At 37.3% G+C, this 24,422-nt stretch overlaps 1 protein-coding gene across 1 annotated transcript in view; it reads right to left on the bottom strand.

Annotated features, from left to right (window-relative positions):
• Positions 1–24,422, bottom strand: part of IL1RAPL2 (interleukin 1 receptor accessory protein like 2) — a 516,387-nt gene that overhangs the window by 474,268 nt on the left and 17,697 nt on the right. Inside the window, exons 3-4 of the mRNA XM_068532662.1 lie at positions 17,765–17,951; positions 199–352 (exon numbers count right to left, since the gene is read on the bottom strand). Coding sequence (XP_068388763.1) covers positions 199–352; positions 17,765–17,951 — 341 coding nt within the window. The remainder of the gene's footprint in view (positions 1–198; positions 353–17,764; positions 17,952–24,422) is intronic.

The raw sequence follows: 24,422 nt of genomic DNA, 5'->3' as shown, positions 1-24,422 counted from the left end.
TTCCCTAAATTAATTGTCCATATTCCACATATAGCTAGCTTATCAGTACAACTTATTAATAGTGAGCTTCACAACTATTTTATTTGTAGCTAATTCTAAATTCACAGCTAGTTTACTCTCTGTTTGGAAGCTTTTTCTTCCTGTACCAAATTATACTTAAAATCTCATTTGCCATGATTTGGTAAAACCAATGCTTACCTGTAACTTTCAATTCAGTTGTTCTTCTTACAAGTTTTCCTTCATACTTAAGCTCACAAGTGTAATTTCCTCCATCTTCTTCTTGAACTTCCTGGATTAGAAGGGCATTTCCTTTCTGTATTATGATGCTTCTCCACATTTTTGGTTTGCATTCCTGCAGAGAAAATATTTTCAAGTAAGCAAAAAATAAAAATTCACATCACTAAGTCTTAGTACTGGCAAGTTAGTACTTTCACTTTTTTGCACTCTTCTCTTTAGTTTTCAAAATATGTAGATAAAGAGTTAAGTCAATGACCAGAAAACATCACAAATGCATCTTATTGTATCCAACTGAAACATCACAACTATCACCCTAAGAACCACTTTAAAGGCCTGATCCCAAGAGCAGAAAGTCCTTAGAGACATTCTGCAAAAACAGAAAAGCATACAAGATCCCCAAATGCAAAAGAGGTAGAGCAGTCACTAAATAGCATTTTAATGTCCTGGTTCTTTCTATATGACAGGAATATGTCCTAAGAGTTCTAAGAGGATAGTGTTCACTTAGCAACATAATATAAACAAGGGAGTCTTAGGCATTATTTTAAAATTCTAGTTGGCTTTTACACTGGCAATGGTTTAATTAATTTTTATAGTAAAAACTAATAATAATATTCAAGAGTCTCTCTCCCCATAGTCAAGAGATCTATTGTGGGGAGGTTGAGGGGGGAAGGGGATCAAGAAAATGAGGCTTGAGGAATTCTCTAGAAACATAGCTAGGTAAAATGAGGACACACTTTGTTGTAGTAAGGTAATGGGGAAATTATCCACTTATTTTCTGAGTTCAGTGATCTGTGACCAGATAATAAGATTTGGGTTTTGAGGTCAATTCTTTTACTCATCTGGTAAGAATGTGTTGCTACTGGAATTGGACTTTACTAGAAAGGAATGGTTAACGCTTTTCCGTCGACCGACAGAGATACAACAATAGCAGAGTATCTAAGAATATTCAGCCAAGTGGCTTTGTCTTTTGGGAATTTTCTCAGACTACTTTTTACATATTGCTCCAGTTTGTCTACCACTTATCTCAAGTGTTCAAAGAAAGTGGTGGCCAAAAGCTGTGCAAACATCAGTGAAGCTGTGGGGGATAGGTGTGAGGGGGCTCTGAAGTATTTTATCATTTAAATTCTGGATCTTTCAGTTAAGGAATTAAAAAATTGATCACGAGGCAGTTGACCTGAATAATAATTGAGGGCAGTTTCCACTTTCCCCATGGTATATACAACATCTCTTCTACCTCTCCTTCTCCCCACCCTTACTCCCACCCTCTGCACACACATCCTAAATATTCACGTAAAAGTAAAATCGGTGCTGACTCTCAATCCCCAGCTCTGCATGCTTGAGTGTGTGCATGTGTGTGTGCGCACATGTCGTAAAATGATTTGGAAGAGTGAGTACCCATTTATTAGATTTTACTGTAACAAAATTTCTTCTGTTATGATAGCAGAAGTTTTGACAACAAAACACAAAACCTGACACTTAAGTTCACAGGTATAATATTTAAGAGATATGCTTGCTTTATGTCCAATACAACTACCCACACACATTGTCAGAGAGTAAATAAAAGTAATACTGTCTAGGGCATCTAGATATAAAGCTGCTTCACTCCCTAGGGTCTTTCCAAAGAACACTTAAGGGTCTGTCTGAAATTCTATTACATACCATGTCTGGCAAGGTTTATCACCTATATGAGATTTGCTTCTGAGTTAAACCTTGGGATATAAGGTTTCTGGGAAAATGAAAAAGAAAGACTGAACAGAAAGAAAAAAAATAGCCCAGCTGCCACTATCGTCATACAATAATAATCCACAATTATTTTCGCATTGCTTCCAACTCTGATAGCCTCAGATTTCTAAAGAATCATTCTGAAGGTCATTAAACAAAAATATGGTCCCTCTGGGCATTTTGAGAGGAAAGGAAAATGAAAACTGAGCTGCTTTACTTTCACATAGCAGTGGTGGGGGCAGGCAAATGAGCCCACACACTCACTTCATTCAAAGACAAATGGCATCGTTTTCTAATATCATTTTGGGGGGGAAAGTCCATATGCAATTAGCTCTGACCATTTTCATTTTCTCTGCACACTGCTTTGTTTTTTTTCCCTAGGAAGTAAAATCTAAAGAGTGTACAGGAATTACAAAATAACTCCTGATGAAGAACAGCCTGGAATCTTCACATGTTCTTTGGGATAGATACAGATAGTCCCAAGTGCTTTTCAAGTTGTCATCTAGCCTTATAAAGGATTCCTTGTACCCAATAGAGTTTTTGTTTTTAACTGTGTTATAGGAAAATGTTATCTTCAGGTCACCTCCATCCTTCTGGAACAATGTAATATAGATGAAAAGGCAAACTAGCTTCAGAGCAAGACAGCTCTAGGTCAAAATCTGGGGTTCACCCAAGTTCTGTGATCTTGGGAAAATTTGCCTAACTTCTTTAGGTCTCAGTTTTTTACTCTGCATATGGGGATACTATACACTACCATATGAGCAGCCAGAATCCAGAGCCTTGCAGAGTTTATTCATTACACTCTTGTTGGGCAGCACTATATTTAGTGGTCATCCAACACAGAGAATGCTTTTCATCCCTAAACTTTCACAATCCTGGATTATATCTCCTCCAAACGTCTGATTCTGCTTGGTGAAACTTGGTGCTAATGGACTAATCAGATAAAAACAAATCTTCACTAATTGGTTAACCATCCCCCAGCAACATAATACTTTAACCCACTGAAAATGTATAGCTCCTAAGAGGCCACTCCAACACTAATCCTAGCAGGTGGGTAGAGAAACTATATTTTGTTCAGAAGAACCTTGTAGATGATATCCTGCCCCCACCAACCCATCCTTCACGAAGTTACCTCATTGGCTATCCTGCCCACGTCTGGGTGCCTATATCAAATCTCAGAAGTCTTCCAGGTTTTTGACTCCATTATTTGCAGCATCTCTGCCTTAAGCTGCTGGCTGCTAAGCTTACTACTGTCACTGCTTCTCTCCTGCCTCCAGTCTTCCCATCATCTCTTTATTATTGGACAGACAACATTACCATACTTCACTCCCTCCAGACCTGTTTAGTTTAGTTCTGATAGCCTGGTGGGCAACAAAGTTTGCAGCACATAGGTCAAGTCTCAAGATGGTTGTTTATCTGAGGCAAGGACAAACTACCAGAACCTCGAATGGGAACAGGCCCCTAATATTGTCCTCAGAGTGTAATGCCTCTATTATTTAATGCCTCTGAGACCATTACATTGAACTTAATCAACTGGAAGTTTTCGCTGAGGACCAGTTTTACTTAAGTTTAACAAACAGCTTCAGTTCATGGTCCAGCTGTCCTCTCACAGAACAGTTTGCTGTAGGACATCCTTGCTCGGTCAAAATCACATCAGCCTTTAAATTCCAGCTTCCTTCCCTTCTTCCCAGCCTTCCTGAGTGGAAGATGTTATTTGCCAGCAGTTGCTAGGTTGGGAGCCTAGGATGTTCAACAGAAACATCTGTTGACCAAGCCCCTTGAAGCTGCCAGCCATATTTGGATCTTGGAGTTCCCACCCTGAAATATTCACCACTACATTCACAGTCTACTTCTGAGATAGCATCATCACAACCACAGGTGTATTTCAATCAGTTTGATTTGTTAGTCATGGTTACTTCAGTGCTATTCAGAGCACATGACTCATTTCTCACAGCAAGAACACGAGGAAGATTCATTTAAATATTTATTCTGATTCTGAAGTTCAGACACAAAGCAGCTGTGCAACCATAAGGCAATCACATAACCTCTGGTCCTCTTCAAATACCTAACACACATTCCCTCACACCAAACTTCTCTCCTTTCCCCTGGAGACTGGACTATTCCACAGAGCATCTAGGCTCTGCCTAACAATTTGTAGGAAACCTGAACTTTCTTCACTTTAAAGATGGAAGAGATAGGAGCACAATTGTGAATTGGGTATCAATCTTGTACTTCCACTCCAAATGCCTAGGATAACCCACTGCAGGGAGTCCTTCCCCTCCCTAGTTCTTTTCCTCTAACTTTCTATCTTCACAGTCCTAATGTTGAATTTGGTACCCCCACAGTGGTTGAGTATAAATCCCACATTCAAATACTTGGGATGAAATCCCAAGTTATATGTTCTTGAGCATGCTACTTAACCAATCTAAGCCTCAGTTGCTTCACCTATTTTTAAAAAGTTGGTGATAATCATAATATATACCAAATAGGGGTAATTATTAGGATTAAATGAGGTAATACATATAAATCCTCTGTAATATAGAGCACCACATGCTAAAACCACTCAATAAATATTAACTATTATTCTATTGTTGTCATTACCCTCAGTATCCAGCTTTCAAATTACATACACAACTATCTTGATATGTTAATAACTATTAGGAGTTAATGTGACTCATATTTCTATAGGAGTCTGGAAACAATCCAAAAGACTATCCAAAGTTACCATTCAAATGAAGGGGTTGATTTACTGTTTCTTATCTGACACATAAAGGACTTGGAAGTTGTTACTACCATCCTAACAACAAGAAAAAAGCTGAATAAACTGAAACTCAATAACTTCTTTTATTTCCATCAGGTAATTGAAGTCACAGTAAAAGCCACTGTCCCAGAAACTGGAGAGACAGGTAGATACAGAGAATCACAGTTTACTGGGAGCAGAAGCAGCCTCAGGAGCCAACTGGTAGGAACACTTAAAGGATAATTGACTAATTTCTGGAAACTAAGTGTGAACTAGCTTGAGAAATAAAAAATCCCTGAGGGCCCAATCTTGGAGGGCAGCCCACACTTTTTTAAGTTTTACCTCCACGAGTCCCACCAGGTTCTTCTCAGGCTGAAGATCAGAGAAAAATCCTGCTTCTGGCAAAGGATGGGGAAAGTAAACCATTTCGAAATGTACCCAAAGAGCCTGCCCATAAAGGACGTGGGGTACAGGAAATATACAACCCCAGCCTCCTCTAGCCTTTGAAGTGGGGGAAGAAATAGCCAGCTCCAGTCCTCTCTATCTTTACTGTCTTACAGGAAGCCGAGAAGCACATATGATGGTCACAGGCCAGGGACTAGGCTCACTAAAAGACTGAATCTAATCACAGGATTATAGAATGCTTTCCCTTGCCCAACACCTTACCAGTACATCAATAGGGCTCCTGTATAATAACACGATATTACAGTTGAAAGAAATACACAACACAGACCTTATTTAAGAATATGTCTCTAGAAAAATAGAAGGATAACAGGGAAGTAAAAAATAAGGACACCAGAGAGACTTTTAGCTTCTAACACCTACAGCAAGTAGTAAAAACAGCCTAACTCTTAGCCAGATAAGCATTAAAAAAACTTCACAGTAAAGGCCTATTTACTTCAGCTCCTTTTACCAAGTACATCACGTCTGGATTTTTAAAAATATTTACAAGGCATACTAAAAGACAGAAAAAAACACACTGTTCAAAGAGAAAGAGGAAGCATCAGAACCAGACTAAGATAGGGCAGAAATTTTGGAATTACTAGTCTGGGAATTTAAAATAAGTATGATTAATATGTTAATGACACTAATAGAAATAGTGGACAATATGTAAGAACAGAAGAGAGATGGAAACTCTTAGAATCAAAAGGGAAATGCTAGAAATCAAAACACTGTAACAGAAATAAAGAATGTCTTTGATAGGCACATTCATAGACTGGACATGGCCGAGGAAAGAATTAGTGGGCTTGAAGGTATGCCAATAGAAACCTCCCAAACTAAAAAACAAAGAGGAAAAAGAATGAAAAAAAATTGAACAGAATGTCCAAGAACTGTGAGAGGAGTACAAAAGATGTAACATAAATGTAATGGGATTACCAGACGGAGAAGAAAGTGAGAAAGGAACAGAAGAAATATTTGAAGTCATTCTAATGCTGGCTCATCCAGGATTACCAGACTAGATCATACCAGACTAGGTAAGACAGAGAGGTTTGGTGTACAGGTAGGTTACTATAAGCAAATGAGCTGAGTTTTGAACAATATATAAAAGTTAGGCAGGCAAGCAGGACATACAGGAGAGAGGGAATAACATGTGTAGAACTCAGATGTGAAAAACCATGGAGTGGACAAAAAAATATGAATAGTTTTGCTCTCTTGAGAGTGGCAATGAGTAGGCTGAGGCCAGATACTAAAAGCCTTAAATTCCATTCTAAGATATTTGCACATTGTCAGGTTTCAAATCTCAGCTCTGTCACTATATAACCTATCTCATAAGACTGTTCTAAGAATTGAATTATTTAATTAATGAACATGTGTGGCACAGTCAGGCCCTGTAAATACTCAACAAAAAGGAACTACTAACTAAAAGTTTTTATAGAATCACTGGAGTGCTTTAAATAGTGGCACACTATGATCAGATGTGCATTTCTAAAAGATCATTTTAATGGATATATAGACGGTAGTCAGATTATAAAAAGAGACATTGCTTAAAAGGCTTTAATTTACTTTGATCTGTCTTTATCCCTCAAATGTCATTAATGCCATTAAGGATACACAGGAAGACCCTTTAAAGTCTGGATTCTTATAACAATTTAGGAAAGATCAATAGCAAACTCCTGTTAAATTTGAGAAAAACAAACACATCAAAAATTATAGAAGTTGACAAAAACATATCATTTTGATAAATCCAGAAATTGGACAGTCAAAACTCAACCTTATAAGATCTTTATTCCTAATCACCAAAACCCAGCAGCAAATGGTCATCAATGGGTGAATGGTTAAACAGTGGTACATCTCTACAGTGGAATATTGGACTATTATTCGGCAATAAAAGGAATGAACTATTGATATATATCACAACATTGACAAATCTCAAATGCATTATGCTAAGTGAGCAAAGACAGGCACAAAAGGCTACATATCATTTTATTCCATTTATATGACATTCTGGAAAATACAAAACCATAGGAATAGAAAACAGATATCTTTTTAGCAAGGACTGGGGCTGGGAGGAAGGGACTGAATACAAAAGGACATGGAGAAAATTGGAATGATGAAAATGTTCTGTATCTTGTTTGTGGTGTATATATTTGCCAAAACACATCAAATTATACAAGTACAAAGGATGTATTTTATGTTTGTAGATTATACAGAATAACAGGACTTAAAAAACCCTCAATCTTAAATTCCCAATTAGAGTTTGAGATGTCCTAGGTAACTTTGCTTCTAGCTTCCTTTGTAACTTTTTCCTTTCTATAGTAGCAGCAAATATCAAGGACTTTAGTCATTAGATGTTTATAACATGTCTGATATATATGGCACACATTGTTATACCTATTTTATATGTGGGAAAATAGAGGCCCAGTGTCATCTAATTACTCATCCACATTAATGGTGTAATGGTGACCAGAATCCAGGTGCCCAGACTCAAAAACCAGTGCTTCTTACACATATTAAATACCCATTCCTCAAATAGCAACCCATCTTCTTTATAATTTGCAAATAATAAATAACCATTGTCACATTTCTAATGCCATACCTAAAAATAAAAACAAGGATAAACGGGTCTTAAATCTTGTGTCACTGACTGTGGTTTTAGGGCACACAAAGTTGAAGCCTTCGTGGGATTCCTAGCTCATTCCTTCTGGATAAAAGTATCTTTGAAAATTCTAGTTAAATAGATTAAGATTTTCAGGATGGAATGTAATTTTATGGTTACAAAATAAGGCACATATTAATATCATTACAGTTTCAAAAGGGATTCAAAAACCCCAAGCATTTTGCCAAACCATTTTTTAGCCAAAATGTGTTGGTCATTTGGGCTGTGGTATTACAAGGTCTTCAATGACCTTCTTTTTCCCTCTTTAAGAAAATTGTCAGGATTTTCTGAGAGACAAGATGGCGGATTTGAAAGACTTGAGCTCACCTCCTCTCATGAAAACACCAAAATCACAACTTATTGCTGAACAACCATTGACAAAAAAGACTGGAACCTACCAAAAAAGATATTCTACATCCAAAGACAAATAAGAAGCCACAGGACGGTAGGAGGGGCACTTTCATGATATAATCAAATCCTATAACCACCGAGTGGGTGACCCACAAACTGGAAAGTAATTATATCACAGATGTTCACCCATAGGAGTGAGAGTTCTGAGCCCCATGTCAGGTTCCCCAGCCTGGGGGTCTGGCATCAGGAGGAGGAGCCCCCAGAGCATTTGGCTTTGAAGACCAGTGGGCTTGTGTTCAGGAGATCCACAGGATGGAGGGAAACAGAGACTCCATTCTTCGAGGGCACACACAAGGTTTCATGTGCACTGGGACCCTGGGCAAAACAGTGACTCCATAGAAGCCTGGGCCAGACTTACCTGTGGGTCTTGGAGGCTCTCCTGGGGAGGTGAGGGTCGGCTGTGGCCCACTGCAGGGGCAAGGACACTGGTGGCAGAGACCCCATGCAATTTTCCTCAGAGTGAGCTCCCCTGGTGGTCATCATTTTGGCAATGAGACCTGGCCCCACCCAACAGCCTGAAGGCTCCAGTGCTGGGACACCTCAGGCCAAACAACCAACAGGGTGGGAACACAGGCCCACCCATCAACAGACAGGTTGCCTAAAGTTGTCCTGAACCCACAGCCATCTCTAGACACACCCCTTGACACAGCCCTGCCCATCAGAGGGACAAGACCCAGCACCACCCACCAGTGGGCAGGCACCAGTCCTTCCCACCAGGAAGCCTGCACAAAACCTTGGACCAACCTCACCCACCAGGGGGCAGACACCAGAAGCAGGAAGAACTACAATCCTGCAGCCTGCAGAACAGAGACCACAAATACAGAAAGTTAGACAAAATGGGATGGCAGAGAAATATGTTCCAGATGCAGGAACAAGATAAAAGCCCAGAAGAACAACTAAGTGAAGTGGAGATAGGCAATCTGCCTGAAAAGGAATTCAGAATAATGATAGCAAAGATGATCCAAGATCTCAGAAAAAGAATGGAGGAACAGACTGAGAAGATACAAGAAATGTTTAACAAAGAACCAGAAGATTTAAAGAACATAGATGAACAATACAATAACTGAAATGAAAAATACACTAGAAGGAATCAATAGCAGAATAAATGAGGCAGAAGAAGGAATAAGTGAGCTGGAAGACAGACTGGTGGAAATAATTGTCACGAAACAGAATAAAGAAAAAAGAGTGGAAAGAAATGAGGACAGTCTAAGAGACTTCTGGAATAACTTCAAACGCACCAACATTCACATTATAGGGGTCCCAGAAGGAGAAGAGAGAGAACCTGCCTGAGAAAACATTTGAAGAGATAGTAGCCGGCCTTACACTTAGGTCTTTAATCCATTTTGAGTTTATTTTTGTGCATGGTGTCAGGGAGTGTTCTAATTTCATACTTTTACATGTACCTGTCCAATTTTCCCAGCACCACTTATTGAAGAGGCTGTCTTTTCTCCACTGTATATGCTTGCCTCCTTTATCAAAGATAAGGTGACCATATGTGTGTGGGTTTATCTCTGGGCTTTCTATCCTGTTCCATTGATCTATATTTCTGTTTTTGTGCCAGTACCAAACTGTCTTGATTACTGAAGCTTTGTAATATAGTCTGAGGTCAGGGAGCCTGATTCCCCCAGCTCCATTTCTCGTTCTCAAGATTGCTTTGGCTATTCGGGGTCTTTTGTGTTTCCATACAAATTGTGAAATTTTTTGTTCTAGTTCTGTGAAAAATGCCAGTGGTAGTTTGATACGGATTGCATTGAATCTGTAGATTGCTTTGGGTAGTAGAGTCATTTTCACAATGTTGATTCTTCCAATCCAGGAACATGGTATATCTCTCCATCTATTTGTATCATCTTTAATTTCTTTCATCACTGTCTTATAATTTTCTGCATACAGGTCTTTTGTCTCCTTAGGTAGGTTTATTCCTAGATATTTTATTCTTCTTGTTGCAATGGTAAATGGGAGTGTTTTCTTAATTTCACTTTCAGATTTTTCATCATTAGTGTATAGAAATGCAAGAGATTTCTGTGCATTTATTTTGTATCCTGCTACTTTACCAAATTCATTGATTAGCTCTAGGAGTTTTCTGGTAGCATCTTTAGGATTCTCTATGTATAGTATCATGTCATCTGCAAATAGTGACAGCTTTACTTCTTCTTTTCCGATTTCGATTCCTTTTATTTCTTTGTCTTCTCTGATTGCTGTGGCTAACACTTCCAAAACTATGTCGAATAATAGTGGTGAGAGTGGGCAACCTTGTCTTGTTCCTCTTAGAGGAAAACATAGGCAGAACACTCTATGACATACATTACAGCAAGATTCTTTTTGACCCAGCTCCCAGAGAAATGGAAATAAGAACACAAATAAACAAATGGGACCTAATGAAACTTAAAAGCTTTTGCACAGCAAAGGAAACCATAAACAAGACCAAAAGACAACCATCAGAATGGGAGAAAATATTTCCAAATGAAGCAACTGACAAAGGATTAATCTCCAAGATTTACAAGCAGCTCATGCAGCTCTATAACAAATAAACCAACAACCCAATCCAAAAATGGGCAGAAGACCTAAATAGACATTTCTCCAAAGAAGATATACAGATGGCCTACAGACACATGAAAGAATGCTCAACATCATTAATCATTAGAGAAATGCAAATCAAAACTACAATGAGATATCATGTCACACCAGTCAGAATGGCCATCATCAAAAAATCTAGAAACAATAAATGCTGGAGAGGGTGTGGAGGAAAGGGAACACTCTTGCACTGTTGGTGGGAATGTAAATTGATACAGCCACTATGGAGAACAGTATGGAGGTTCCTTAAAAAACTACAAATAGAACTACCATACGACCCAGCAATCCCACTACTGGGCATATACCCTGAGAAAACCATAGGTCAAAAAGAGTCATGTACCAAAATGTTCATTGCAGCTCTATTTACAATAGCCAGGACATGGAAGCAACCTAAATGTCCATCGACAGATGAATGGATAAAGAAGATGTGGCACATATATACAATGGAATATTACTCAGCCATAAAAAGAAATGAAATGGAGGTATTTGTAATGAGGTGGATGGAGTTAGAGTCTGTCATACAGAGTGAAGTAAGTCAGAAAGAGAAAAACAAATACAGTATGCTAACACATATATACGGAATCTAAGGAAAAAAAAAAAAAAAAAGGCCATGAAGAACCTAGTGGCAAGACGGGAATAAAGACACAGACCTACTAGAGAATGGACTTGAGGATATGGGGAGGGGGTGGGGTGAGATGTGACAGGGTAAGAGAGTGTCATGGACATATATACACTACCAAATGTAAAATAGATAACTAGTGGGAAGCAGCCACATAGCACAGGGAGATCAGCTCGGTGCTTTGTGACCACCTAGAGGGGTGGGATGGGGAGGGTGGGAGGGAGGGAGATGCAAGAGGGAAGAGAAATGGGAACATATTGTATATGTATAACTGATTCACTTTGTTATAAAGCAGAAGCTAACACACCATTGTAAGGCAATTATACTTCAATAAAGATGTTTAAAAAAAAAAAACCCAACAACTGCAATAGATAAACAAGGACCTACTGTATAGCACAGTGAACTTTATTCAGTATCTTGTAATAACCTATAATGGAAAAGAGTCTGAAAAAGAATATATGTATATGTATATATATATATATATATATATATATATATATATAACTGAATCACACCTGAAATTAACACAACACTGTAAATCAACTATACTTCAATAAAAATTTAAAAATTAATAAAAATCAAAAAAAAATAAAAAAAAAAAAGAGATAGTAGCCGAAAACTTCCTTAACATGGGTCAGGAAACACTCAAGTCCAGGAAGCACAGAGAGTCCGATACAGGATAAACCCAAGGAGGAACATGCCAAGACACATTTTAATCAAATTGACAAAACTTAAAGACAAAGAGAAAATATTAAAAGCAACAAGAGAAAAGCAACAAATAACATACAAGGGAATGCCCATAAGGTTAACAACTGATTTTTCAGCAGAAACTCAAATGAGCATATTTACAAAGTGGAAACAGACTCACAGACATCGAAAACAAACTCATGGTTACCAAAAGGGAAAGGTGGGGGGGAGGCATAAATTAGGAGTTTGGGATTAACATATACACACTACTATATATAAAATAGATAATCAACAAGGACCTATTGTATAGCACAGGAAACTCTATTCAATATTCTATAATAACCTTTGTGGGAAAAGAATCTGAAAAAGAATAGATATATGTATCTGTATAACTGAATCACTTTGCTGTACACCTGAAACTAACACAACATTGTAAATCAACTATACTCAAATATAAAATAAAAATTAAATTAAAAAAAAACAACTCCATACTACCCAACTTAGCATTTAAAAGCAAGAAAGAAAATTGTCAGAATGTTTAGCAAGATAAATAACTGTAAAGCTCTTAACTTTGGAAGTTTATCTCATTGTAATGAGTGACAGCATTTAGAAATGGTCATTCCTAGACTATTATTTAGGAGATGAAATTAACTCCTCACAATCCATCTGGAATTATCTTAAACATGGTATGAGTCAGATATCTATTTTTTTGCAAGTGAATTGTCAATTATGTGCACATCATTTTTAATAAGCTGTTATCCTCCCTCCACACCCATTAAAATGAAATGTTATCATATACTAAATTCTCATATATACATACTTTATCTGTTTCTAGATTCTCTATTCTATTTAACTGATCTATTTATGCTTTCTTAAACTTACTATTTTAATTGCTACTGTTTTGCAGTAAGTTCAGTATCAGACTAAGTCCCCTGTCATTAATGTTTTTTTTCCAAAATTTCATTTGCAAAGCTGATATATTCATTCATCCATATGAATGGTATAATGTTTATCATGTTGTCTAATTTTTAAAAATTCATATTTTAGCAAATTGGATTACTTATTTATATAATATTGGGAAAAACTGATATTTTTTTTCTATGAGATCTTCCAATGCAGAAATATGTTCTGTCTCTCCATTAATTTAGACTATATTTTATGTCCTTCAACAAAATTATATTTTTATGTAGGTCTCCTCCCATCTTTGTTAAATGTATTCCAAAGTGTTTTTCATTGTTGTAAATGGGATAATTTCATTTTTTCCTTTACATATCTAACTGATTATTACTGGCAAAAATAAAAATTATTAAATAGTTTGTATATTTTTATTAAGCTACCTTATCAAGTTATCTCATTAGTTCTATTTTTTGTTGTTGTTTAATCTCTTGGGTTTTCTTGGTATACAGTTATACAATCTGAAAAATAAGATTATTTTGTCTCTTCTTTTCCAATGTTTGTATAGCGTATTTCATTTAATTTTCTTATGGCATCAGCTAGAACCTCCAAAACAGTACTGAATAATAGTACTGACAGAGATCATTCCTATCTTGTACGCCATGGATGTAAGGATATAAGTATGTTTACATGGATGTTTACTGTAATACTGTGATTATTTTTTAAAAACTAGAAAAAATTGAATATCCATCTGAAAAATGGTTGAATAAAGCAAGGTTATATCTAGCCTATGAACTATGATACAGCTATTAAAAATGAATTAGAGGGACTTCCCTGGTGGTGCAGTGGTTGAGAATCTGCCTGCCAATGCAGGGGACACGGGTTCGAGCCCTGGTCCGGGAAGATCCCACATGCCGTGGAGCAACTAGGCCCATGAGCCACAACTACTGAGCCTGCGCGTCTGGAGCCTGTGCTCTGCAACAAGAGAGGCCGTGATAGTGAGAGGCCCACGCACTGCGATGAAGAGTGGCCCCCACTTGCCGCACCTAGAGAAAGCCCTCGCACAGAAACGAAGACCCAACACAGCCAAAAATAAATAAAGTTAATTTTAATTAAAAAAAAAAAAGAGGAGCAGATTGTGCTTCTCAAAATACCCTATTAAAAAAAAATGAATTAGATATATATAATCAACATGCACATAGTAGGCACCCAGTATATATATACTAACTGAATGAATGAATTTGCACTGACCCATCCATAATGCCCTCAACCACCCCATTATAACCAATGGCAAACATCTGAAATTAAGATAATTGTGGCAAGAAAAAGGAGGATTCAGACTGGAAGCCTTGACCTCATTAACATCAGCCTTTTATCAGCTGAGGTAACTAATGACATAGATATGTGTTTTACCCCAAGGAACGTATTTGTATTTTCATTGCTAATGTCCTATTAAGGTTAGGGAATTCTTTTGTTTAGAAATGGGATAAAGGGACTCTACACTCTTGTGTCGAGTATTCTCAGTGAATAATGAGGTTGTTCTCATGTTCTTAGTTCAATAAAGAAAATAATCTTTATCTCTCATTTCAAAAATGTTTCCAAAAGCATTGACATAATTGTATATTCTGTTCTAATGTTTAAGCCCCATACATAGCGTCAGGAGGAAGAGCTGAAAGTGTAGCCCCTCTCCTCACTTCCTTTTGCTAACAGAGTTCAGATAGAGGAGTTACAGCCCCCTTATGCATATCTCTTACATTCCAAGGACAACCAGGATAGGCTTACTCATTCATCTTTATGAACACGTCCCAGTGCCATATGAGCCACCTCTACCTTCCTATTCAGCTGTGATTACCTGCAGGCATGGAAGAATAGTCCTCAAAGGCCTGCCATAACAGGATGGTTGGAAAAGAAACAAGTTTAAAGATTACATATACTTGAAAAGAAGACTGGGAAAAGGATCATGCAACACATACTTTTCACTGTTAAAACACTGGAGATAATACATTGTACATTTCTAACTTTGGATATGCACCAGAATTAACTCTGGACAAATGTGTCCTCCTTTTTTCATTGCTGTAGCCAGAGCAAAATCACTTCATGTTCAGTCTGGTAGGAAATGCACAGACTACAAAGCAAGCAAGGCAGATTATCGAAGTATTGGCTAAAAAGGAAACGTTTTCCCATACGTCAATACATTTTTTCAAGGATTTACTTAAAACCCTGTGTGAAAAGTGGGGTTAACAATGCAGTTGGGAGCTTCAGAGACTCTTTAACTTTTGGTTTTAATTTCTAATCCTGATCCATTTGTATAGTGTAATGGCTAAGTGAAAGGACCCAGGAGCCAAACTGCAAGTCACAAACAGCTGTGTGACATTTGTTGAGTCACTTAACTTGTCTGAGTCTCCAGTCACGTCTTTTGTAAAATGGGGATAATAATAATACCTACATAAGACAGTAGAGATTGAGATTGAGAAACTAGAAATTGAGTTAATCCATCTAAAGCACTTAAAATAGAGTCTGGCATATAGTAAGTACTTAATAAATATTACCTATCATTATGCTAATTATTTATCAATTATAAAATGTTATACAAATATTAAATGTTATTATCCAGGCAGAGCTGGAAAAGCCCTTTGTTTCACCATCATTGGTCCATTTCTAAGAAAGAGTGAGGGTTAGCTTTTTCCAAGGAATAAACTGCTTTGGTATACAATGACTATGGTGATGTATAGAGATGTGAAGAAAGGGGAAGAAAGATTTTAGTGAAAAGACAAAAAGATGAGATAGAATGAACACTGTAAGAGAAAGCTGATGACCTGGATTTTACTCCTAGTTGCTAACCCTTGAGCTAGTCAACCTCCCTTCCTGAACTATAAAATTGAAATAAAACCTTTTTACTCATCTTAAAGAAATGCCTGAGATCGAGGCTGGGTTTAGCTCCAGGCCTATTGCAGGAGAGGGTAGTGATTAAGAAAATGGACTCTGGAACCACACTGCCTTGAATATAAAATGAGGCTTTGTTAGCTGAGTAGCTTTGGACAAGTCTCTACATTCCTGTAAGACTCAAGTTTTTTCCTCTGTTAAATGATGATAATAGCACCCACCACACAGAGTTGCACTGAGACTTAAGTGAGATAACATAGAGACCAAGCTTAGCACAGCTAATGGCACATAGTAAGTGACTAAGAAATACTAACAAGGCTAGGACTTCCCTGGTGGTCGAGTGGTTAAGTACCTCCACTGAAGGGGGTGTGGGTTTGATCCCCGGTCAGGGAACTAAGATCCCACATGCCGTACAGCATGGCTGGAAAAAAAAAAAAATTGAAAAAAAAAAAAAAGAAATACTAACAAGGCTGATGATGGCATGAAGGGTCCCACTAAGTATGGATATTCTATATTTATGCATAATGAACATCATGTTCCTTTTTATCTGTCAGAATATTAAGAAAAAAAAAAGGAGGATGACACTTCACAAAGAGACTTGAGGTTCTAGTTCAGAACATGCTCTTGTTGTCTCTTTTCGAGTTCCCCCAGGTATGAAGATAGAGGAACTTCCAAATGTAAAAGCACCTGACAACTGTAGGAGCTAGGGGTTAGGCTTTCCTGGAAACTGAGGGTCTGTCAGATACTACAGAAACCACCTGTCCTACCTTTTATGTGTGTTTGGTTGCAATAACGTGCACAGTACCTGTGCAGAAAACCTCCTTGGTCACCTCTGGCCACCATATATGGTCATATATGGTCACCGTGGGCCAACCAGTGTGGCTCAGAGGTGGCAGAGGGTGCTCAGTCCTCTTTTAGAACCACAGCGCCCCAGGCTCGCAGCCAGAATATCATAGTTGAAAGGTTCTATATTTATTTCTCTGCTTCTTGTCCTAGATCCATGCTCTGCCCTTGTCTGACCTACTCTGTGCCCAGAGAAGCTGAAGACTATTGATTCTACCCCCTGGTTTTGCTCTCTGAATTCTGTTTGAACTCGCATGGTGTGAGGGAAGACGCTAGCAAGAAAGCAGAAGGCGGGAGTTAAGAGGGGTTAGGGTTTCCGTCCTATCCACTCCCTCTCTGTTTTCCAAAGTTAATATGCTCCTCTAAGGCCACAGCTCTTGACAGGCCTGCTCCACTCTTGCCAGTTTCCAGAGATACAGCTCCTTCCCCTTGCCACCCTAGACTTAGGAGCGGTAATTTACAGCTTCTTCCCTTTTTGGTTCCCTTAACCCTAACCACACCTCTGTAAACAGTTCCTTCATTCAACTCTCGTCTGTACAACCTTTGAGTGTGGTTTATTTCCAGATAAACACGTTATTTCCAGTGTTCACACATCCTGCACTGGGCCCATTTCTCTCCTCTGCACTGACTGCAGTGGTTCTCACAATATAGACCATGATAATCGTTGTTATTTTTTGTAAGCACCATTACTTGTAAAGATGGGCCTTTGTTCCTAACAGTAAATACTATTTCTATGTCCCTCAAATACTTTCTTTCATGTGTTATTTCAGTCTTCACTCTTCTTCTCATTTGCTCTCATGAGTTGGGGTAAAGGGATATTTTCCTTATTTTTAGACTTTGGAGAAGCTGGGATTGCTTCTGACACCTGCTGATGGAAGTACATGAAAATCAGTAATATATAGGAATCATAGATCTGAATTATTTAGCTGTGGATCTGCTGATTCTTCTCAGTGAAACATCTAATACCAAAAACTCAAAATAAAATCTCTCCCTTTTTATCTCCCCAAGCCAGCTATTGACTTAGGGTAAAAAAAATGCATTAGACATCATTCTGAGTTACCTTGTACCACACAACATCAGGCTCCTGATCGGACTTTTTAAAGTCATCCATGTCTGGGCAGGATATCTCCTTTCTTTTAGTGACTTCAGATTTTTCCAAATAGCGGATCCTGCTATTGTAGCACAGACCTGATTCATTCTCTGCAACAGTCAAGGACATTGACACCTTCATGCAATATGTCGAGTTTCTGTAGGAATAGAGAAATAGCAAAATGGCTTTATTGGGTGTTTACACCTATGTTTTTACTCTGTATATTTCAAGAATATTGACTTTTCCATTTAGGACCTTGCCTAGAAATCAGAAACAACATGGAAACAACACAGAAAAAAATTCTACTTCAACTGACAGGGATATATGGAACAAAATGCTAATGTGGACATCTCTGGCCATGAGATAGCTACATAGAGCAGCTGTACCCATCTTCTGAAATGTAAAATAGTCAGACTTCTTTCCCAGTGGTAAACATTGCTATGTTGACAATCTGATAGAAAAACCTTATGAGAAAGTCTATAACTAGGGCTATAGCCATTTCTGGTTTGCCCTTATGGCCAGTCCCTTAACAGGTATTCCAAGGATTGTTAATTTTGCCATTGGTTTCTAAGCCAACATTTTCTTTTATAGGATACATACCAAAAAACAGATCAACAACTTGTATGGGTATAACTGAATCACTTTGTTGTACACCTGTAACTAGCACATCATTGTTAATTAACTATACTCCAATATAAAATAAAAATTAAAAATAAAAACAGATCAACATACAGAAGATACCCATTAACTCACATAGCTTTTTAAGGTGTTTACTGAGGTATGTCAGGGGTCAAATTTGGGTTCCTACAAAGAACAAATCCTAGCAGAGTGGATTAATTTTATCCATCAAAACTAGAATTATAAAGGAATTTCAACATTGAATTTTACCATAAAGCTGCTTTAGAAATTGGACATTAATGGGCTAATCCATAATAGAAGGGTATTTATGAAATTGAATTCTGCCTTCATTTCCCTACGTATATCTCATGACATTTCCCTACCCTACTCTGCCTAGACTCCAGAAGGTATCAACCACACAAAAGAAATCTGGAAAGTATGAGGAAGAGACCAGAAGCAGCCTGGTAAGACTTAAAAGAAGGTCAACTGTAAATCTCTTGGTGAGACATTTCAGAATATGTGTTCAAAACATCAAGGGATACCTGCTGTTAAAAAACACAAAGTGCCAGGGATAATTCAAAACCGAGTATTTTTACAATTAAGTAATAACAATCCTGATAAATGGGATTAGCATGCCAACCAATAATTTTAAGATGGCCTCAAATGATTGTTACTGTTTGTACTTATTAGTATTCATTGAAATTTCACAATATGCCAGACACCATACAAAACACAGGAGTGAAGATGGCTGCTGCCCATTGAGTTTACAAACTAAGTTAATCAAAATGACTGCTACTTGGATTTCTAGTGAAGTTAATTGCTGGCAAGTACTCCTGACTATGCGATGCCTGTGTCATCTGAAGATGCACTTCCATTCTGATGTTCAGATGTAACCCCATTATACAATGTAGATTGTGAGCTATTGCTTTTCTCTCTTCCTCAATGAAGGTTCTTAGAAAGGGTATAATATATGCCCACTAGGGATCAAATGTAAGAACATTTAATTCTATTAAGAAATGTTTGACAGCTTCTTTAAGAGCCATGAAGCTAAAGCCACCAGAAATGTTTTTAAGTCTCAGACAATAAGGTAAAATTTGGTTCAATCAATTTGGCTCCTCTTGACTCCATTTTCAATACTTCAGTGTTACACATGCCCATGTCTCCTTGCTTTCTTTAACACCCTAAATGATGTGGCCTATTGTAACATTCTGTCCTTCACTCATTAGGGTGCAGTCGCAATCGTATTTACTCTGTTTCTTGAATATACTAAGCCTATTTGAGCCATGGTTGTTTATACTTGCTCTTCTCTTTGATTTTCTATCATGTGCTTTTTGTTAAGTGTGAGCAAAGAATTTGTTGCTCTTGTTCATCACTCTATTCCTGGGATCTAAGTTGATAGTAAGTGCTTAGTAAATGTTAGTTGATTAAATGTGTGGGCATCAAAAGGTATGTATTCAAGAGACATGTCCTCTCTGCTCTACTTTTGCATAAACCTCATATGGTACTAACCACCCCATCCTCATTCTACAGATTCATGTAAGTATGTGGCTGGTCAGATATCACATTACCTGTTTAAATATGACTCAGGATAAGTCTGCAGGTATTCTTGTACCACCAGGGTAAGGATTAGCCAAATTTGGTGCATCAGCATACCAGCAAAGAAAAAAATATAATGACTGTATCTGGGAGACAAGAAGGACTAGGGTATGTATAGGGGATGGAAGGAAGATAAATGGTCACAGTTTTTAAAAAGTTTTAAACGAAGAAGAAAGAAAATCACCTCTGCTAAGTATGTAAAATATTATGAACAGTTCTTAATGTCACAGACTTTGATCATATCTGTTCCATGGTGTCCATCCATACAGGTGAAAGAGACTTACTTTTTTAATATCTTCCCATTTTTGTGTTACAAACCCAGGGAGAGAGAGCTGTTGACCAGCAGTCTCAACAATAGAAGTATTAGACAGAATGTCCAGTTCCCTGAAAGGAGCTTACTATCCCAAATCTATTTAGTCCTGAGGAGAAAATAGGGTAGACTAAGTAAGGGACCAATATAATATAGTGGTTTCATAACAAAGCACTAGCTTTGAACTAAGATCCACTAGGTTCAACTAGCTCTGTGTCCTTGGGCAAGTTATGTAACATCTCACAGTCTCAGATTCCTCAGCTGAAAAATGAGGATAAGAAATCCTTTACGGTGGCTCCACTGGAGTTTGGAGGAAGAAGTTCTTTTTATTATACAAACTTAAGCAAAAATAAGTTTACTGTTTTCAGTTGGAATGGTTATAATATCTGACCTCTCCAGGCTGCTATAACTATTAAGCAAATATAAAACATATAACACAGCATCTGGCCCATAGTAAATATTTAATAGACTGTCATTAGAATTGTTATTACCGCTTGTATTAGTTTGTACATATATTGTTGATAAATTAATAATCATAATTTATATGTGATGTAGTAATTGTGAACAATCACCAGTATAATAAAAACAACACATTGGCAGCGATGGGTTAAGATATGCCACTGGCCTGGGGTGCTACTTGAGAGAAAAAGAGTCTAGAAGAGGTCAGTTAGGCAACAGGCCTAGTACCAGTGCACCATGAAGGTCTGAAAGGATCAAAAAGATATACTGACCTAGGCACAAAAAGAAGTTAATCAAGAGAAAGCAACTAAGGCAAGAAGGAACTTCCAAGTACTGTGAATACCAGCTATTAGGCAAAGGCCAGAACTTTGGAGGTCGAATTGTTAGTAAGAGTTCCACTAAGACTTTTGCAAGTTTCTTAGACAAACACCTTCTATAATAAAGCCCAGACCCCTAGGCAAGGTTTCATGTTCCCTCTCCAAACTGCCCAAAGTATACACTATGTAGGTCATGCCAGCAGCACCTTCATTAACTTGGGATGAGGATGAGGGAAGGGAACCCACCCTGGGAATGGCTGATAGGTTGAAGGAGGAAATATTCTCTCACCCTTACCCACAAACAATCTTGACCAGGGCTCTGCATGAATTCACTCTTGCTCTGGTCTTTACCATGTAAAAGGCTGCTGACATACTGCTTGTTAGCCCACGAGCAAGCCCTAGTATGAAGTCCTTGATGACGACCAAGTTCTCCGGAACTCAAAACAAGGCCTGGTGTGAGTCCTGTTGTTTCCATTGCTGACTTGGGGGAGGTGTGATCAAGGATGCCTGACAGTCTGACACTCAGGTTGATTTTTATCAGTTGTTTAATCCATCCCTGGCACAGTTCCTGCTAACAGTCTTGCATTATATAGATTTTACTTTGAAAAATGCCGCAGGCCAGTTCTATTTAAAATGTTTCCTGCAACTGGGACCTAAAAATGTTACTTTTCTTTCATTAGGTACAATTAGAGCTGTGCAAGTTTGAGGAGGCAGACTGACGAGTGTGCAAGAATGGGAATTGTACTTTTTTTTTTCTGTCCTCCTTTCACATCCTGAGGAGGACAAGGAGCACATTCAGGTTCAACGTGAGCAAAGGGCCTTCACAGTGATGTTGCAGCAATGCCTTACAATTGTATACATTTGTAATCTTTCAAGTATTTCCATATCTCCTATCTTACTTAATTCTGGCAATAATCCAGGAAAAGGTGCAGGGTAAGCATCATCTACATTTTGTATAGCAGTAAAACAGAGACACAGAGAGGATAAATAACTTAGTCAAGATCATATAGCTGGTCAGTGGCTTAGAACCAAGGTTCTGGCTGTTAGCCCCTGGCCACTCTCAGAACTTGATGCTATCAGCTGAACTAACTCATGGCTATCCACACCAACTTGGGGATGCTCACCGAAAGAAATGCAGATGTGTAAAGATAACACTTCAAGAACACTGTTATTAAAATGCACAGCACAGAATTTTCAAATTTGTAAATAAACCTTGCTTTCTATTCCAAAGGTTTAATGTTAGCTACTTTAGGTCATAATTTATACACTTTTTTGCAGAAATATTTCTAAGGGAAAATGTTGATCATCTTGGGTTCCCTAAGGGGAAAAGTAAAACCTAGGATTTAAAACATACATGAGAAATACAGATGCCCCTTTCCAATTCCCATTTATAAAACATGCTAATATTATAAAATCTAAAGTTGTACTTCAAAATTTGAGTTTAAGTGCATTTGTTGTATCACCAGGGCTAACCTACTGAAAATAAACTAAATAAATTAGGGAACTCTTTTATATCTAAAAGCAGAAGCCCAGAAAAAAATGCCTCAGGATATAGTTGAAACTTTTCTAAATGGTTCCTTCAACTGTCTTATCCTCATTTCAAAATACGTTCCTTGAAAATCACAGAACTATCTAATGGTTAGTAAACTAAAACAAAGTTTGTTTTCTGATATTTTTGAAATGTGAATTGACCACTATGCATAACTATCAATTAATCAATCTACCATTACTGGATGATATTGTCCTCAAACCAAAAGAACTATGAACTGATATTATACCAAATTCAGGGAAGGGAAACAAATGAATAAACAAACAGGATATTAGGCCCTTTGTTGAATTCCATTTCTTGAGAATCATTATAAAAGAAGAAGATTTTACTGAAAAACATATTTGTGTGGAAAAGGAGACTTTCAGATGAGTGCAGAAATAAGTACATATAACTGCAAACATGCAATGTTAATACTTTAAAAGACCAAGAGGAGGAAAAAAGGGGGAGGATATAAATTACTAATATCAGAAATAAAAGAGGGGATATACAAATCCCATGAATACTAAAAGGATAACATAGGAATACTGTGAACAACTCTATACCCACAAATCTGATAACCTAGATGAAATGGACCAATTTTTTGAAAGGCAGAATCTGCCAAAACTCATAAAAGAAGAATCAGACAATATGAATAGACATATAGCTATTAAAGTAATTGAATAGATAATTAATAACCTTCCAAAACAGAAAGCACCAGGCCCAGATAGATTCACTGGTAAATTCTATCAAATATTTAAGAAAGAAATTATATCAATTCTTTATAATCTCTTTCAGAAGATAGAAGCAGAAGGAATACTTTCTAACTCATTCTATGAGGCCATCATTACCCTAATACCAAAACCAAAGACATTAAAAGAAAACTGCAGACCAATATTTCTCATGAACATAGATGCAAAATCCTCAACAAAATGTTAGCAAATCAAATCCAGTAATGTATGAAAAGAATTATACACCACAACCAAGTGAGATTTATCCTGGTTCGACATTCAAAAAGCAATTAATGTAATCCATCATATCAACAAGCTAAAGTAGAAAAAATCACATGATCAGATCAGTAGACACAGAAAAAGCATTTGACAAAATCCAAAACCCATTCATAATAAAAACTCTCAGTAAACTATTACTAGAGGGGAAATTCCTCAACTTGATAAAGAATATCTACAAAAAACCCTACAGCTAACATACTTAGGGTGAGAAAGTAGAAGCTTTCCGACAATGACCAGGAATAAAGCAGTATGTCCTCTCTCACCACTCCTTTTCAGCATTATACTGGAAGTCCTAGTTAATGCAGTAGACAAGAAAATTCACAGATTACATGATTTTCTATGTAGAAAATCTGAAAGAACGGACCAAAAAAAAAAAATGCCTGGAACTAATAAGCATTTATAACAAGGTTGCAGGATATAAGGTTAATACACAAAAGTCAATTGCTTTCCTATATGTCAGCAATGAACAAGTTTTAAATTTGAAATTAAAATCACAATACCATTTATATTTTGGAAAACCCTAAATGAAACACATAGATATATATCTAACAAAATATTTACAAGATCTAGATGATGATAACCACAACACTGAGAAGAACAAAGCTGGAGGACTGACACTACCTGACTTCAAGGTCTACTATCAAGCTATAGTAATTAAGGCATTGTGATAATGGCAAAATAATAGACAAATAGATCAATGGAATAGAATGTTGAGCCTGGAAATAAATCCACATAAATATACTCAACTGATCTTTTTTTTTTTTTTTTTTTATCTGAGAAATCTTTCCTTTGC

The sequence above is a fragment of the Eschrichtius robustus genome, chromosome X (assembly GCF_028021215.1).
Source record: "Eschrichtius robustus isolate mEscRob2 chromosome X, mEscRob2.pri, whole genome shotgun sequence".
NCBI lineage: Eukaryota > Metazoa > Chordata > Mammalia > Artiodactyla > Eschrichtiidae > Eschrichtius > Eschrichtius robustus.
The sequence above is the reverse complement of the archived record's forward strand: the minus strand, read 5'-3'. Positions and strand labels throughout refer to the sequence as shown.